The following is a 17261-nucleotide window of genomic DNA, read 5'->3' as shown; positions in this document are numbered from 1 at the left end:
TATATATATATTTGTAAGAATAAATTTTCAATTTATGACAGTGAGTCTGTAGGAAATTTCAGTGTTTTTTTAATTTTTTCCACCCTGCACCATTTAAAGAATTTTTTCCAGGCCATTATAGGTTTGGTCAGGCCCATAATGGAGTAGCCAGGTTTCAATACATCCAAGGTCAAACCACTCCTAAAACATTCCCGAGGTCTCTGACCAAAATCCAACCCAGATCCTAAGAGTGGATGGTTGATGCCCTTACCATCTGTCCATTCATCCATCATAATTACAGTTCAAATTTTGACAGTTCACTTAACAACGATATTTCAGAAATCAATCAGATAATAAAAATGGGAATTAATTATATTAAAAGATATTAGAATTAGGGTATATTGTACAAAATAGAAGGGAAATTATATAGATTACCACCTATGGAATCTTGGGACTTTGAGTATATATGTGAACTGAGGGAACCAAGACGAGTTCAATGATACCCTACTTTTGGACCGGAGATGAAAAATAAGAGTTATCAATTACGTAAACAACACCTTATAATAATAAGGTGTTGGTTACGTAATTTATTTATTTTTTTGCTGAGTACGATTGTGTTCAATATAAGAAAGTTATACTTTTTTAATGCTATCATGCAGACGACACCATAGTTGCTAGTACTGCCATCTTGCGGTAAAGTCTGCAAAACATTAAAAAAAGCATCGTAAAAGGCAAGAAATTGCACGAACAGTCGAACGCCACTTCCTTTTTTTTCTTTTGTTCAAGAACTACCATCAATCAATAACTAGTGATGTTAAACACTTGGTGGCCTGCCGGCAGCCCCCTCTGGGAGGTTCGATGGGAGCACAAACAGTCGAATGCCACCTAGTGGAAACCTAAAACAGCATAGAATGCATTGTGAAATATGATAACTTTCTTATTTTTCGTCTCCGGTCCAAAAGTAGGGTACCATTGAACTTGTCTCAGTCCCGAGTTCAAATATATACTCAAAGTCCCAAAATTTCATAGGTCTATAGTATATAGTACAGCCAATAGAAGTACAGATTTAACAAATTAACATTAGATGTATTATATTCAATTTTTCAGTTATAATATAATATTGATGTTTTTACAATTAATTTATATTAACATTAAATTTCCAATGTTTAATATATATTGTACAGTACATTAACAACAAGCTATTAATTTAGTATCCCGGTTGCTTAATTTTCACTTCCTGGCAAAGTTTAACTGTCACGTAATTGTGTAACCTTCCAGCTGATGCATTATCATTCAGTTTATTTTAAGATGTTTGCTGATAACTGTTTTAAATATCTCGAGAACGACATCACTTTCATAACAATTTATATCAATAAATGAATCATATCTAAATATTATTATCAAAATAAAAACATTATTAAATTTACATACAAAAATAATTACTAAATCTTACTTATTATTATTTGAATTATAAGTTTAATCATGCAAGTTATAAAATATTCCTAAATTCTTATTACCTTCTTGTAGAATTTTTAGAATTGTTAACGTTTTTCTTATTCTGGATATTTCTTGGTTTGAAATTTTTGTCTAAAACACAAATTTTATCGGGAAGAATCAAATTTACGTCGAAGGAGAACTCCATGTTTATTTACATTCCAAATTTTCCCAATGTCGCGTATAGAGCGACTCCTGTTGAGTAAAATATTCAAGAAGCTTTCATATTATGATATTAATTAATATCGAATTTATGAGGTGCCATGATTTATTAATCACCGTCATTTGATAATAAAATATTTAAACTCATTACATATTATTAATATTGTATTTATGACGCTTATAAGTTTTAAGTTAGAGACTATTGCGCCCGTAGAGGTAAAAGGTGGCGGAAGTTACATTTTGCTCAATACAGTATTTGTAAGTACGCTTGTATACGGTGAAATATACGGTCAGACTTTGTATACATATCTCGATGGGAGTAAATTTCAGACAGTCTCTGATTCTGGTAATTTTATTACGAATGAGATTGACGTTACTCAATATCTTTTTGTCTACGATTTCAAATTGTTTCCAGTTATCCAGACGACGTATCGTAGTATCCTGCTTTCTCGAGCAGTATTCTTTAGGTTGCGTTTATGGAGGAAGGTATTAGCTTCCCGCACGCGCGTGTAGAAGCGTCATCTGCTGGTCGCTACACGCTAAACGCGGTTACTCCGGACACGCACATTTGCTAGAATCACTTTGTCCGCTCCGCTTGGAAGCGCGTTTACGCCTGCGGTCGCTGGACGCTGCCACGTAGGACGTACTCTTAAGGGTGGCGAAGTGGCAAATGTACTGTACAATGTCTATGGGACAAACATGTCAGGGTTCCATCCCCTCTGTTAATTAATCTTTTTGCAATATGGTTTTATTGTGTTATTTAAAAAAAATTCACGTTCGTATCTTTTCATTTATAAAGCTCATAAAGAACTCGAGTTTTTAATTAGTCGATTCTAATTACAAATGTAAATATAAAACCGTTCAAGAAATTTGGAAAATTTTTAAAAAATAATTTGTAGAAATTACTAAATGTTTAAATATTAATTTTATTAACAAATTTATTAAACATAAGCTATTTCAACGTAAATTTATATGAAAATAAAAGCAATTGTACAAATAAAAAAGTTTAAAAGTATAACATTAAAATGAATTACACAAAATCTGCTGATATAAATTACGAGAATATTATTGCTATTTTAAACAAAAACACTTCATTGTAGAATCTCTTTCTTCGTGGTAATAAAACCATTATAAATGAAACCTCGTAAGTTAATGTTATTAAATGTTACAAAATTGAGTAATGTTACGCAAAAACCATGTAACGCAATCGTCGTAATTTTTGCGTGTCCGCGATAGTCCACTGTATATTAGGGCCCAAAATCAGTTAATTAATTACGTTTTATATGTTCTAAATGCACTTGCGAATATGAGGAGTTTAGAACAAGTATAATTAAATATTTGAAGAGAAACTTTTTCAATGGTTAACTGACTTTTAGGCCATTCAGTACAGCTCAAGTCTTACTTCTATTGATACAAGCTATTGATATATGGGAAGCTTTCAAACCACAATTATAAATTGTTTCTTTCCCTGGAACTTTTCTTATGAATTCTTTAATTGTATCTATACGAGTGAATGCTGTGAGTATAAATGCACCCTGAAGTCCGTTAAGTATAATAAATAAATACCATAATATATTGCTGTTAGAATAAGCGGATATAAATCCAAAAATCCAAGATAATCCCATTATTAAGGCTAATTTGATGTATAAAAGAAATCGAAAATGCCTTTTTTCTTGTGCATTTTCTCGAGCTACTTTCGTAGACTTTGATGCTTTAACGATAGAAAATGTAGTGACTATGAACAGTACAACATTAGTTAATAAAATTATCCCTGAAGGTATAGCAAAAAAGATTAATAAGGCAAAACGATTTGAGATCCAACACACGTATTGACCATACATTGGAGCAAATTTACCACGAAATGCCCATTCTATAATTGAGGCTGATAACACGATAACTGATGGAATGCCCCAGCAATATAACGAATAATATGGAAGATATTTGAATTTATAATTTGGGGTCCTGTTTAAATTCGTGAACGTTTTCCAGATGTCAAAAGCAAGGACGTTACTACAGAATATTGTAACAAGGAAGAAGTAATGTGTACTCACAGCAATAATTATACAAAGTGGTCTATAAAGCTCTGCTTCGCCTATCAAAAATAGTAACTGAGCAAAGAACAACGAAAGAGATAAGTAAAATATTAAGACAGTTGATAGTTTATGCTGTTCTACATGCGTTATGAATAAAAGTATCTTCAAAATTAAACAAGATATCGACATTGATAGGCATATAATGGTTAAATATGTTTGTTCTTCGGGAAATTTTCTTATATTTTGGTTCTGTGCGCATATCAAGATGCTCTCGTTATTGCTAATTTCATAGCTTCCGTATGGGAAAACAGTTCTGTCTTCTAATAACACCATTGTTCCATTTTCGTATATTACGTATGAATTCTTCTCTATAGACAGCTAAATAAAATAATAAAAAAATAAATAAATAAGTTATTAGATCCTAAAGTTTTTCTTCGGGTTTAGAAAATGGCCATATAAACATTTAAGATATATAGTGGTCCAAAAGTTAGCTAACGTACTGTTTGGAAGTCAGTAATTTTTGAGTGTGTCAAGACGTTTCTTTTTACTGAATAAAAAAGATCTTTAGAACAGTTTTTGCAAGTTTTCGTATTGTAGTACGATAATAGATACTTGTTTTGCTCGTTCTGCATTATAATGATCATTTACATAATAACATTATAATCTACTGTACAATAGTGAGTGAAAAACAATGATTTCTTCCGTGACAATGAGAGCAGAACAAGTATCTGTTATCAAATACTCGTACAAACACCTTAGTATTTGAATATGGCAAATTTTTAAATCTTTACAAAGGTAAGCTGACTTTTGGGCTAACCGTGTCAATTTAACTAAAATTGTAATAAATTAGTTTAAGAAAATATTGTCTTTAAGATTTTCAAAGAAATTCTAAATATGTAAACAAATTTTAGAAATCATTTACTTACTTTATTGCAATCTTTATCGAGACTGCCGTTCATCCAAATTAAATCACTATCTCCATTTCTACTTGATAATTTAACACACTTTCCATCTTTATAATAAAACAATTTTCCACAATAAATACTTCGACATTTTTCCTTCCATGGATCATATATATATCCTTCGGGACATCTGTTTGTGTTGCCAACAATAATTCCTCCTTGAATGAAATCGAGATCCAAGAGAATTGCAATGGATAATTCCAGATTTAAATCTTTACGCAAGGAGTTTCTTATGGAACATTGCAATTGATCTTCTGTTAAACCAGCACAAAAGGCACAGAATTTATTCTTGTATATATATTCAATTCCATTCAAATCAGTGTATTTCACTGGAGCATAATATGTGGCACAGTTGTAACGAACCAATGAAGTACCATGATGGCACACAAAGATCCCATGCCAGTCACATTCTTTCGGTTTTGGAACTAAGTCAGGAGGTACAATCGTTACTAGACAACTTTGGCTGCTATTATAACACGAAGTGTATGGTGTCCACGCTTGCACATCGTGAACATCATTACACATGGCGCAGAATACGTTCCTATAAACGTAATAATTAGATTTACTAGTAACTGGTATGTAGAGGAGAAGGTCATCAGGATAGAGATCCACCTCTTCGCACCAAGATTTAGTTTCTTGATCCAACCAATGGGAAGGACAATGAGAAATCATATAATAAGCTGGAGAATCTAATTCGTCTTTTAAACGAATACACTCAAACTTCACACGAATTACTTGATCGCTTTTATCATGTGCAGAATCCCAACAACAGTCACCATATTTGTAACATTTGGAATTACAATGACAAAGTGAATTACCCATCAGTAGAGGATTGGGTTTCATGCAATATTTGTGTGTATGTTCACATTCTAAGAAGTTTTCTTCATGAGATATTATTGGAATTTTACCTAAAAAGATTTCAAATTAAAAGTTATCTTTAATTAGTATCATTTTGGAAATTAAAGAATAAAAAATATCATATTAATTTTAATTATTACTTGTAATTTCTGTAAATTTTTTCGGACTTTCTTCGGATATTTTATTAAAATTTGGTATAATAAATGATTTAATTCCATTTATCATCCAAATAAAGATAATGGGATGCTTCATGATGAATATTTTCAGTGACTGAATCGATCTAATAAATAAAAAATATCATGTACTAAAGCATGAATTACAATTATATTAATTACATTATTAATTTTTGAAATATTAATAATTCTTATCGTTATTAATTTTATATTAATATTTTAAAATGGAAGCTGAATGATCAAAGCGTTCAAGACCTGCTTCTTCGAAGGATCATATCCGAATCTCATTCTCATAAACGGTTGGGTAGCCAATATATACTCGTACGAGGATTATTTTTTAAATAAGGTCCGTTTTTTAATAAGAAGAAAAATACTGTAAATATCATTAAAATATATTTTTTCCCATATTCTACATACTTTTATCTACTTCTCTACATAATTTCCATTTTTGTTCAAACATTTGTCATATCTCTCAAAAATTTTTTTTAATTCCGACTTCAAAGAAATCTGCCGCCTGCCGCTGGAAGACATTAGGCCACGCCGCTTGACTTATATGGCATGGCGGAGTTTTCTCAAGGTCACAATAAGCATCAGAATTGTTTGTTTGTGCCTTTTGGCATAAAATCCACTAACAAAGTCCTTTTCCTGTCCCAAATGACAGTTACCATGATCTTTCGTGCTGAAATCGAATCTTACAGTCGGCGGGAGACTCAATTTTCTTAAACATTATAAACTTCTATCAATACAGTTCAGCACACAGACAGACTATACAGCTGCAAATGGCATCTAAACACGCGCAAAGCATGCTGAAAGCAGATGCTCATGCACACTGCTGCAATCGAGCGTCATTCTCACTCTCATTCACGAACGGACCTTATTTTAAAAATAGCCCTCGTATATACCATATATACGAATATCAAGCCCTATCTTTCACTATTAAGTGCAGTTAAGTGATGTGTAAGGCTCGTGACATAACCTAATCCTAACCTAATCCTGGTTATTGTTTCTACGGAACACTATACAAACAGTCAGGTACTGTATACCAGCAGTATAAATATGAAAATTTTTTCACTTATATAAGAGAAATAACAGTATCAATATTTTTCTTGCGTTTGTTTCGACTAGGAATTATTAATCTTAAATAAATGTATATTATTTATTTTAGACAGTTTTTACAGTTTAGTTTTTCCGATTATTCTTATCATCTCGCACGTTTACAAGTTATTCTGCCACAGTGAAAGATGAAATGGGTAATTATCAATACAATCGGCCATGTTATTTTGAAAAAGTTTAGATTTTTTTTAACCAAAATTACAATTTTGTATGATTTTGTTTAAAAAATCTGAACCTTTTAAAAATAACATGGCTGATTGTAGTTAGCTAATAATGTGACAAGAAACTATATTGTCCAATGACATCACTTATAACCTACGAGATATATTTAACAAAAATTTTAAAAAAATTTACATTGATGAACGTAGGACTTATATTTATACTATTTATCCACTAACCTAATTGTTTAATTCAAAATATTGGATGTAAACCTTACGATATGTGATTGCCATGATTACTTTTGTAATTGAGCTGCAATTTGAAAAATTGTAGACCTACAAATTCCCACTGTCGTCCGTCCGTCTGTTTTCCTTCCTTAATCTCGAGAACGGAGTTATATAGATGAAATCCGAGATTAGATATGGAAATCTTAGGGCAGGAGGCCCCAATTAACTATATATGAACTTATTTTACGTTATTTCAATTCAAAACTTTTTCCCCTGAAAGCAGTTAATATATGACCGGCAGGACTCTATTCTTAAAGGAAAAGTATGATGTACTGTACAGTACAAGTGCAAGACACTACAGTACTAATTTGAGGTGGAGAGCGTATATTTTAAATTAAATAAATTAAAAATATGATTAAAAATTGCAGCCCCGCATTGTGACGAAGTCACAATAAATAATTGCTCGTTTGATTTAAATTAAGTTTATCGTGATTAGGGGAGATCGGGGCAAGATCGGCATGTTAAGCTTTACTTAAATTTTGTGTAATAAATACTGCTGTAAACTGAAAAAAAAGCTTTGCATATTGTCTATTGGAATGTTACCTTACTATAGAACTGGTTAAAATCAGTTTGGAAATAAAAATAATTAAAATAATTACAACTTTACAAGAAGAGAGAAATTGACGAAGTTGCCCCGGGTATAGGGGCAAGATCGGCAACTTCTCTCTTTTTGTAAAGTTGTAATTATTTTAATTATTTTTATTAAAGTTGCCCCTGGTATAGGGGCAACAGTAATGGGGCAAGATAGGCACGTATATAAAATTATGTTATTAACAATGTATAAGTTGGAATTCACTATTAAAACAAAGAAATACAAATCCAACACCCATTTAATATTATTACAACGAAATGCAAGTTCAAAGACATATATACATGAATAACAAATGCAAACATGTTTTCATTTATCATCTGTTTGATTTTTATCCTTTGCTTCTAATGTGGCTTTATGTTGCCGATCTTACCCCGCTAGTCATGATTTCGAAACATTAAGTACAACCCTGAGAACAGAATGCCAAGCCACGATCTGGCCACGTGAATAAGTTGAAGTTACATCCTTCTAACAGGAAAAGTAACTTTCGTTATCATGGAATTATAACAAAACCTGCCAATTCAATATAAATGGAAAAAAAATATTATATGGAATTGAACGAAAATGAAAATTTGCTTGATAATTCAACTACGCTTGTTGGAGAACAATAAAAACACTACACTCAACAAGCCACCAATAAAACTCAACTGCCTAACCTATAACCAAAGTCTCCTTTTAATTTGTTTTTAAAAAAAAGAGCTTGACAAACTTGCCCCGCATGCCGAAGTTGCCCCGGTCTCCCCTAATATTAAAATTACTAGCCAAATTCCTGAACATTTAAATAACTCTTAATATTTTTACCTTTACAGTAATTCAGAAAGAAAATAATTATAGAGGAAAGTGGCCAAATTCGAATTTCCACTTTGTTACTAATCTGTATATTTTTTATTTAAAATTATTGTCATTTCAATTTCAACAAAATGAATTCTTTGATATGTTTTCTAACATTCTTCACGGCAGCTTATCTCGTAACTCATCAGACTTTCCAAATAAATTACAGTAACTGTAAAAGTAATAAAAACGCAATAGGAGAAAAATTTTGCTCAAATCGGATCTCTTTTAAAAATTGTAGGTAAACACATTCAAAGGAAAAGGAAACAGGAAAATATTTCATCAAAAGTCACTGTAAGAAACTGCTAAAATAATTACAAAAACTAGTTGTTAAAAAACTGCTACGTGCTCTACCGATGAAAGTGCTCACAAATAGGTAGCTTTTCCCATCTAATGTGCATTCCACTTTCTCCCATGTCGGTTGCGTTTTTGTCATGAAATCTGAAATAATAGATAGAATTCATGAAAACATTTCAACGGTATGACTTAAGACGTAGAGAAAGCATAGGATCCGACTTAGGGAAGATGGAGCGATCCTATTTAAGCATTTCTTATTGATATTTTCAAGACTCAAAAATAAAGTTAATGAGTTAAATTCATACAAGAAAATGCTAGTAATAAAGTATTTAACTTACTAAGTACAAATATGCAAATAATATCACAACATCTATCCTCTTTAAAATAACGAAAATTACTGTCACAAGCACATGTAATATGTTTCAATCGCACAAAAGTAAAAGTGGCAAGATGCAGACAGACCAAGTACACTATGTGATCCAGTATTGCTATTTCGAACACAAAATTTCCTTTCATAACTTCTCGTTCCATATTGTGTCACTATGCGGCAACGCTTTCTATAAAAATAGTATAGTGGTTCGACATTGGACACTTTACACTACTTACAGCACATAAGCATAAACTTTTTAAAATATTTCTCATGTTTAAAAAGTTGCTTACAAATGTTTACCGCACTTAAACTGGTTAAATATTTACTTTAATAAAAGTTTTTTTTTTTTTTTAACTGATCTTGAATCATAGCTTAGTAATAAAGCGATTAAGAATAGTGAAAACAATAAAGCACCAAAACCATAATTATATTTAAAATTGTTCTTAATAATCTGGATATTGGAGGCAGATACAACACTGAGGAAATACTTCTTTACACGGGTATTTTTCCAAGAAATTCTTAAAATTTTCTTTAAAATAACATGCAATAATGCGAGGCCTTTATAGAAAGGTTTGTGTTCGGATTGGCTTTGTTGAATTTCGTCTTCTTTTCTCTCGACGTTGTCGGGAAATTTATCTTTCTTTTTATTTATGAACAGAAAATCCTCATTCAATGTCGATTAAATGAGGATTTGCTCATTAGTTAACGTCGTTAGGTTCTTAGAAACTGCGACATAGTCCTATAACGACATAGGCCTATAACGAAACCAATCTTACTACAGGCTAAATACAGTATAATAAACATCATATAATTGGGTTAATAGTATTCTAATTGGATTGTGCTTGCATTTATTTTCCATCTCCTAGAATCAATTTTACTGTTTATAAAGAAAATTCAAAGTAAATGATTATAAATGTACTGTACTTGTATCTTTCTTCAATGACGTTAAGTAAGGATTTGCCGTACTTTTCCCTAACCCTTTCATCGTATTTTATAGAAAAATTCGTAAAATTCCACGAATTTCTTTCAAATGCTACAAAAGTTCATTTTAGCTTATAACGCTTTTGACGTAAAACCTAATGACGCGTGAATATTTTGTAATTACAGTATTTACTTTAAAAACTCTTATTAAATTAATATTATTTTCCGTCTACTTTCGATGCTTTTTTAAAATATAATTACTGTATTTCGAAATATAGTAGACTATTATAAATTGCTTTTCTGTCAATTGTTCTACTAAGAATTACTTCATCATTTCAGAAAAATATATTTTAACCTTCGTGAATATTTTCGTAAATCATAATAGGGAACCCTTCTATACAAAGATAGCTAAATAAAGCAAAATTTGTTTTATTAAAAGAGAAAGAGATTTCTATGAATAAACCTATAAATACTTTTATTATTTACAGTACTGTACGTAACTACTATACGTAAAAGTTGTATAGGCCTACTGTATAGGCCTATGTGTTGTAAAGGAGACAATTTATGGTCATTGTTACTTTTCTGTAAAAAGTAATAATGGAGAATAAATAAATCAAGTTTACGAATTAAGAATAACGCGTTTAGAAGAGTTAAACTCTCACCCATCACTACTTTCCTTTATCTTGGTTTATTTAAATATTTATTTTAAACAATTCATTAAATTAGTTAACTATGAAAAGTGGCGACTTTTTGAGTTATTAATGCAACTTGGAGCAATGAATCCTATCGTTTTTTTGAAAAGAAAGATGAATCTATCAATCGAACTATCGCTAGCGGAAGGGAAAACGTCAGCGATATGATTCAAAATGGCGGACGAATCAGCTATTCCAGTGCTTCTCAAATTTTCTGTGTTCATGAACCAGGTTTTTTTTTTTTTCATTTCAATCTCTCGATAACCAGCATTTTTGTGAAATTAAGTAAAAATAACTATAAAATGGACAGAACGGAGATGAAATGCATTATTTTGTTTTTTAATTTAATTTAATAGTAAAAATAATAGAACAACAAATAAAATTACAAAACAAAAAGTTATATTTATAAATCAATGCAATGTAACTATTATATCTATATACCGATAGTTTTGTGTAATATTAAATTTGTATTTTATCAAAATATATTTCCAATTATTTGAGAAAAAATGAGTTTATGGGCCGTTTTCAAGTAATTTTCCGGGCTGATTTCGATCGCCAGTCCATTCCCGACTCTACACTAACTTGTGAATGTTTAAATAAAAAAACCGAAAGTAATAAAATAACATGTTTTTAAAATATTTTTTAAGATGCTTTTAAATAGTTTTATTAACGTAATATATAAATATTAAAGTCTCGTTGCGGCACAGTAATAAACTGTTCGCACTGAGCTATTCTATATATAGTATCTATAAGAAGAAATAAGACTGGCTATGATTGGCTAAAGCACTGGTTGTCGGTGCTATTCCTAGATACGTTATCCACTGCATCTCTATCTAGTTCTATGTAGTATGTGTTGAGAGCAAAATACTTTCAACACATACTACATAGAACTAGATAGACCCGTATCGGAAGACCATTTCTTTTATGTCGTGGATATAAAAGATCTCTAAAATTTAATCCTTTAAAAAATGATATAAATTAAAATTTCTTTTAATATATTTTTTCAACTAGTGTTTTAATATTTGACCCTTTCTTTTCTGTGGATATTATAAGGGCTTTTTAAATTGTATCCGTCATGGATTCGGCCATACCCACAATTGGGGCCCAACATAACCTGGATAGTCCATTCCCCAAAAAATTCCTGGTGTTGCTCGTTCATATTAAGTTGTAATTTGTGTGTTGAACAAAAAGAATCTTATTCAAATACAAATCGCAAAACAATTTTTACAGCTTGTATTTGAATAATACGGTAATTTAATCTTTGCAATGGTTAACTGACTTTTGTGCCATCATATAGATGTAAACTCAATTTATTATCGTAGGAAAGGGAAGAGATGAGATTTTCATCTTGTGTTAAGTAGAATAGGTATAGACAGGAAATGATATCAGAGGAAACAGGTTCACTCTACATTAACCTAGTTTAAATAAGTTATATAGGGTATTTCAGAAATGTTTAGCCAAATTTCACAGGTTTATAGAGTGGAAAACCTGAATAAAAAGTCGATAACCGTTTTTTTAATCCGAAGCTTATCTAGCAAGCTATTAAGCATAAAAGTGTAGTCATTTCCGGTTTTTAAGTTTATTAATTAGGTGTATCAATAATTTCGTTTCTTCTGTGAAAAGTATATTTCTACGAAGGATTAATATTCCTTCGCAGACACCATTGACAATATTGTAGGCTCACTCGTGGAAAAAAATCACATGGCACAAATCCTTGCACTCGCTGTAAATGATACGGATATAATTGGTAATCACGAAGAATGTGCCATAAATTTGAATGAGCTGTGCCTATTGTTATAGTTATTCTCACTAATTCTAGCAATAATTTGAACTTCCATATCCGATATTCGTGCGGTTCTTGCTCATCCTCTATTGATGGTGACTAATTGAAAGCATCTTCGTTTTTCAAAAACGCTGATGAACAGCTGCAAAGGAATTCTTAGCTGAATTGATTAATTTAGTTTAATTTAATTAAAAGGGGTTAATTAAAAATGAACTGTTTAATAAAGAAATTATCATTAATAAACGAATTTAATTACTGACATATTACATAGATTTAAAAAACGAAAATGACGTCACTAGATTTTGACGCTCTCTAATTAAGTTTTAAAATAAAAATTGGCACTCGACTTTTTTATTCAGGTTTCCTTAATCTATAAGCCTTGAAATTTGGCCAAACATTTTTGAAACCTTGTATATACAATACTGAACATTTTTGAAACCTTGATTTTTACAATACATGAAATTTGGCCAAACATTTTTGAAACCTTGTATATACAATACTGTAGCCTATATGCAAACAAACTCAATGACATTTTAATGCGTTGATTTCTCATAATTTTAGATTTCGAATAATATGACTAAGCACAATAATGATTTCTATTATATTTCAAATAATTATATAAATACTCTGAGACTGAGGTACCAACAGGACAATTTGACTGAACTCTAGATATAAATTACATCACTATCAAACACTGATAGAGAGGTCAGCAGGGTGATTTGGCCCAAGCTCAGTAACAATATAGTTTTTTATATAAAAATAGGAGATGAAATTGATAGAGATAAGTTTCTCTTTTTGTTTTATTGATTTATTTCGTAATTTTTTTTATAGCTTTCGGAGGAATGTGAGGCCTAATTGTGGTTAGTCTGTTTCTATCTCTTTCAGGAACAACATATTACAAATGAAACAATAATGACTTGACCAAATTTCAAGCTGACAGTTATGTATAGGAGTTGTTATGATGTAGCCCTATACCAGGACAAGTCCTTATAGTAGTGGCCAAAAGTAGAGCTACCCTTGACATATGTTTTAAAAATGCGATTTCTATTTTGTTTACTACTTTTGGCCACTACTGTACATCTTATCACTTAAGATTTAAACAAACTTTTATTTAAAGAATCCATTTTTCTCTTATTTTCATACAAACTCAATCAAATCAAAATATCAAACAGATTTAACGATGATTTTTTTTCGTACTTATGGAAGGGAAAGTTACAAAATTTTTTAAATTTTATGTCAAGAAAATAAAATGATAATTAAGGTTTAATAATTTAAGAAACTAATTTATTTTAAGTTTCTTAAAATCTACGCCACTTAATTCTGTGATTAAAACAATAGCCAATTAGAAATTATTATTGAACATCTGACAGATGCATTAAACTATCTAAAGCCTTAGAGAAGTGGGACTGGACAATCACAAGTGTGGGCCCTACTCTCTTAAAACTATAAAAATANTCACTTGAAGATTTATGGTACGTAGAACAATAGTCGCATTTATATTTATTTGGATATTCTACATCTCTGCATTCTTTGAGTGACCAATCCTTGCATTTTTATTCGGGTCTTCTCAGATTTTTGCTTCATAACGCCTCTAGTTTGTAATTTTCTGGAGTATGTATTAGAATTTATGAATGTTTTTTATTGTGTATACTCAATTTTCGTCATCTAGTATTGCTTTAAATATAAGAAACTGGTGAAATATCATCTAAAGGCACTGGTTGTTGTACTTATCTTACGTGAGTGTCATTACGCTTCATCGCCATATTGGATTCTGAGGCATTTTGTTGGCTTAACAGCATATTATAAATCAAACAGAAAGCAAGAATGGGAAGCTAAATATATATAGTTTATACGCATAATGATTAAAATTAACAATTTAAAATAATGAGGTACTTAGTGTGAGGTCCCGGAAATAGCCCTCCACCGAAAAATAAATCTCGTGAGAAATAAAAAATTATATAAGTGTCGAATCGGCGACACCGGACTTTGACGTCGACGCTCATAAAGAGTACAGGGAAAAACAAAATTTTACATATAGGAAAAGAAAAGTTAAAACGCAGTTTAGAAAGCAAAACGAAACTAAAAAAAATATCGAAATGAGCGTAGGTGTCATAGTCAACAATTAATCGCGTTTAATTGTTGACTATGACACCTACGCTCATTTCGATATTTTTTTTAGTTTCGTTTTGCTTTCTAAACTGCGTTTTAACTTTTCTTTTCCTATATGTAAAATTTTGTTTTTCCCTGTACTCTTTATGAGCGTCGACGTCAAAGTCCGGTGTCGCCGATTCGACACTTATATAATTTTTTATTTCTCACGAGATTTATTTTTCGGTGGAGGGCTATTTCCGGGACCTCACACTAAGTACCTCATTATTTTAAATTGTTAATTTTAATCATTATGCGTATAAACTATATATATTTAGCTTCCCATTCTTGCTTTCTGTTTGATTTATAATATGCTGTTAAGCCAACAAAATGCCTCAGAATCCAATATGGCGATGAAGCGTAATGACACTCACGTAAGATAAGTACAACAACCAGTGCCTTTAGATGATATTTCACCAGTTTCTTATATTTAAAGCAATACTAGATGACGAAAATTGAGTATACACAATAAAAAACATTCATAAATTCTAATACATACTCCAGAAAATTACAAACTAGAGGCGTTATGAAGCAAAAATCTGAGAAGACCCGAATAAAAATGCAAGGATTGGTCACTCAAAGAATGCAGAGATGTAGAATATCCAAATAAATATAAATGCGACTATTGTTCTACGTACCATAAATCTTCAAGTGAAATCATGAGTGCCAATACCCAACCATTGTGCACGGCATTTCCACTCGATGGATACCATTGGAAATTGATTAATAAAATTTTTTAAGTAACTTGTATGTAAAGTAAATAAAACCAAATTGTAAAGTACACTTTAAACTTATATTTTATTAATAAAGTTTTGATGTTTGTATAAATTTGTATGTGTTATTTTAGTTTTCTGTTAGGTGGACGATATTACCCTACTTTTCCCTATATAACTTTTCTCTCTCCCACACTACTTGAAATACTTCTCTAAATTGGACACATTTAGAGAAGTTTAATTGTATATGTATATGTCAATATATAAATTTAAACTAGGTTAATGTAGAGTGCACCCGTTTCCTCTGATGTCATCTCCTGTCTATTTCTCTTCTACATAACACAAGATAAAGATCGTTTCCTCACCCTTTACTTTTCTATTACAATAAATTGAGTACCAATATAACAATTTAACATCTTAAATACACTTAATTCCAAGAAAAAAAATGAATTTTTAATATATTAATAAATTTATACTGTTTATAAAATATCGAAACGATATTTCAAATCATTTAATTAAAGTTGGTAAACGACTTCCGGTTACGCATAAATCTGTATTTCCGTTTACTTCTGGATACGCTAACTTGATCACGTCTGACAAAAACTAAATTAAGCATTTTTATTTACACCTTATTAAATCGAAGTAAAACAGTAAAAATTGATTCATTTGATAACTATTTTATTTTATTTTTTATTTATAAATTCTCCAGATGTTCCACACTTCGTTGAAAAATTCTTTACTACTTAATGTGTCGAAAGAATAAGTGGAGGAACCAAAAATATTCCACCTAAGATCTAAATTTCTCAACCTTTTCGAATGCTGAAAGAAGTGACGTTATCCAGAAATCTAATTTCCAGCCTCCGGGAGTCGCGATCTACCGGTTGAGATATTAGATTATAGACAAATTATTTCTAACTATTCAAGTTTTAAACAGTTTTTTCCCCTTTTAAAAGTAAAAATTGCTTAAAATTGATTCTTTGATCGTTTTATACAGCTATAGTACATTTTTTTCTTTAATGTTTTTGGTAGAACTTACAGAAAATTCAAAAATTTAAGTTGAAAATATGAAATATTTAAGGGTTTTCATACTTATTTTTTAAATAAAAATTTAAATTAAAAAATTTTTAAATTAAACCATATTCAGTAATTTACAAAATAAACTACACCATTAATTAAAAATCTTACTTATTTTATTTTAAAAAACAATTAAAATTTAGGAACTTACCTCTTTAAAAATGCAAAAATTGTAAAGTCTTTAAAAATTTATTCAAGGTTGCCTTGCGAAATATTTTGAGACAAGGTTTCCTATTGGTTAATTCGTGACTGCTTAGTGACGTTGACCGAATGACGCTCCTAGCACGATCTCTGGAACAAAATAAAATTCAAAAGAAGCGTAAAGTATAAAATTTAAATTAAAAAAATGCTAATTTTCTTATTTACAATATTTTCTAAATATTAAAATATACATTTTTCAATTAAGAAAATTAAGAATTTTATATTAGAAGTATTTACTTATAAAACAGAGTGAAATATCAGGTAGAACACGTATCAATAAATTGAATATCAACTCAGCTTCTTTTAAAACATTTAATAAAATATTTAACACCTTATAAATATTTTTTAATAAATATTTCTCAGCGTTATAAGATATTAAATGTTTTATTAAATAGAACACGTGTCTTTGGGGCATTATATAT

At 30.3% G+C, this 17261-nt stretch overlaps 2 protein-coding genes across 2 annotated transcripts in view; both read right to left on the bottom strand.

Annotated features, from left to right (window-relative positions):
* LOC111618355 (alpha-tubulin N-acetyltransferase-like) overlaps positions 1–1677 on the bottom strand; it is a 22075-nt gene extending 20398 nt beyond the window's left edge. Inside the window, exon 1 of the mRNA XM_023359860.1 lies at positions 1497–1677. Within this exon, the coding sequence (XP_023215628.1) occupies positions 1497–1621 (125 nt within the window). The 5' untranslated portion in view covers positions 1622–1677. The remainder of the gene's footprint in view (positions 1–1496) is intronic.
* Positions 1678–2682: 1005 nt separating this feature from the next.
* Positions 2683–16805, bottom strand: LOC111618354 (G-protein coupled receptor Mth2-like). Its single transcript, XM_023359859.1, has 4 exons — positions 16790–16805; positions 5629–5768; positions 4595–5538; positions 2683–4046 (listed from the first exon to the last, which is right to left on the bottom strand). The coding sequence occupies exons 2-4, from the start codon at positions 5738–5740 to the stop codon at positions 3027–3029; spliced, it is 2076 nt and encodes a 691-aa protein (XP_023215627.1). The 5' UTR covers positions 5741–5768; positions 16790–16805; the 3' UTR covers positions 2683–3026.
* Positions 16806–17261: the final 456 nt, after the last annotated feature.

This window comes from Centruroides sculpturatus, unplaced genomic scaffold (assembly GCF_000671375.1).
Source record: "Centruroides sculpturatus isolate CEXI.00-Female unplaced genomic scaffold, Cexi_2.0 scaffold189, whole genome shotgun sequence".
Lineage (NCBI taxonomy): Eukaryota > Metazoa > Arthropoda > Arachnida > Scorpiones > Buthidae > Centruroides > Centruroides sculpturatus.
The sequence above is the reverse complement of the archived record's forward strand: the minus strand, read 5'-3'. Positions and strand labels throughout refer to the sequence as shown.

Coding starts and splice junctions, on each gene's coding strand:
- LOC111618354 (XM_023359859.1), bottom strand. CDS start 5,740: ATGAAGCATCCCATTATCTTTATTTGGATGATAAATGGAATTAAATCA. Junction 5,539..5,628: donor AAAATTTACAGAAATTACAA/GTAATAATTAAA, acceptor AAATCTTTTTAG/GTAAAATTCCAATAATATCT. Junction 4,047..4,594: donor TCGATAAAGATTGCAATAAA/GTAAGTAAATGA, acceptor TATTTTATTTAG/CTGTCTATAGAGAAGAATTC.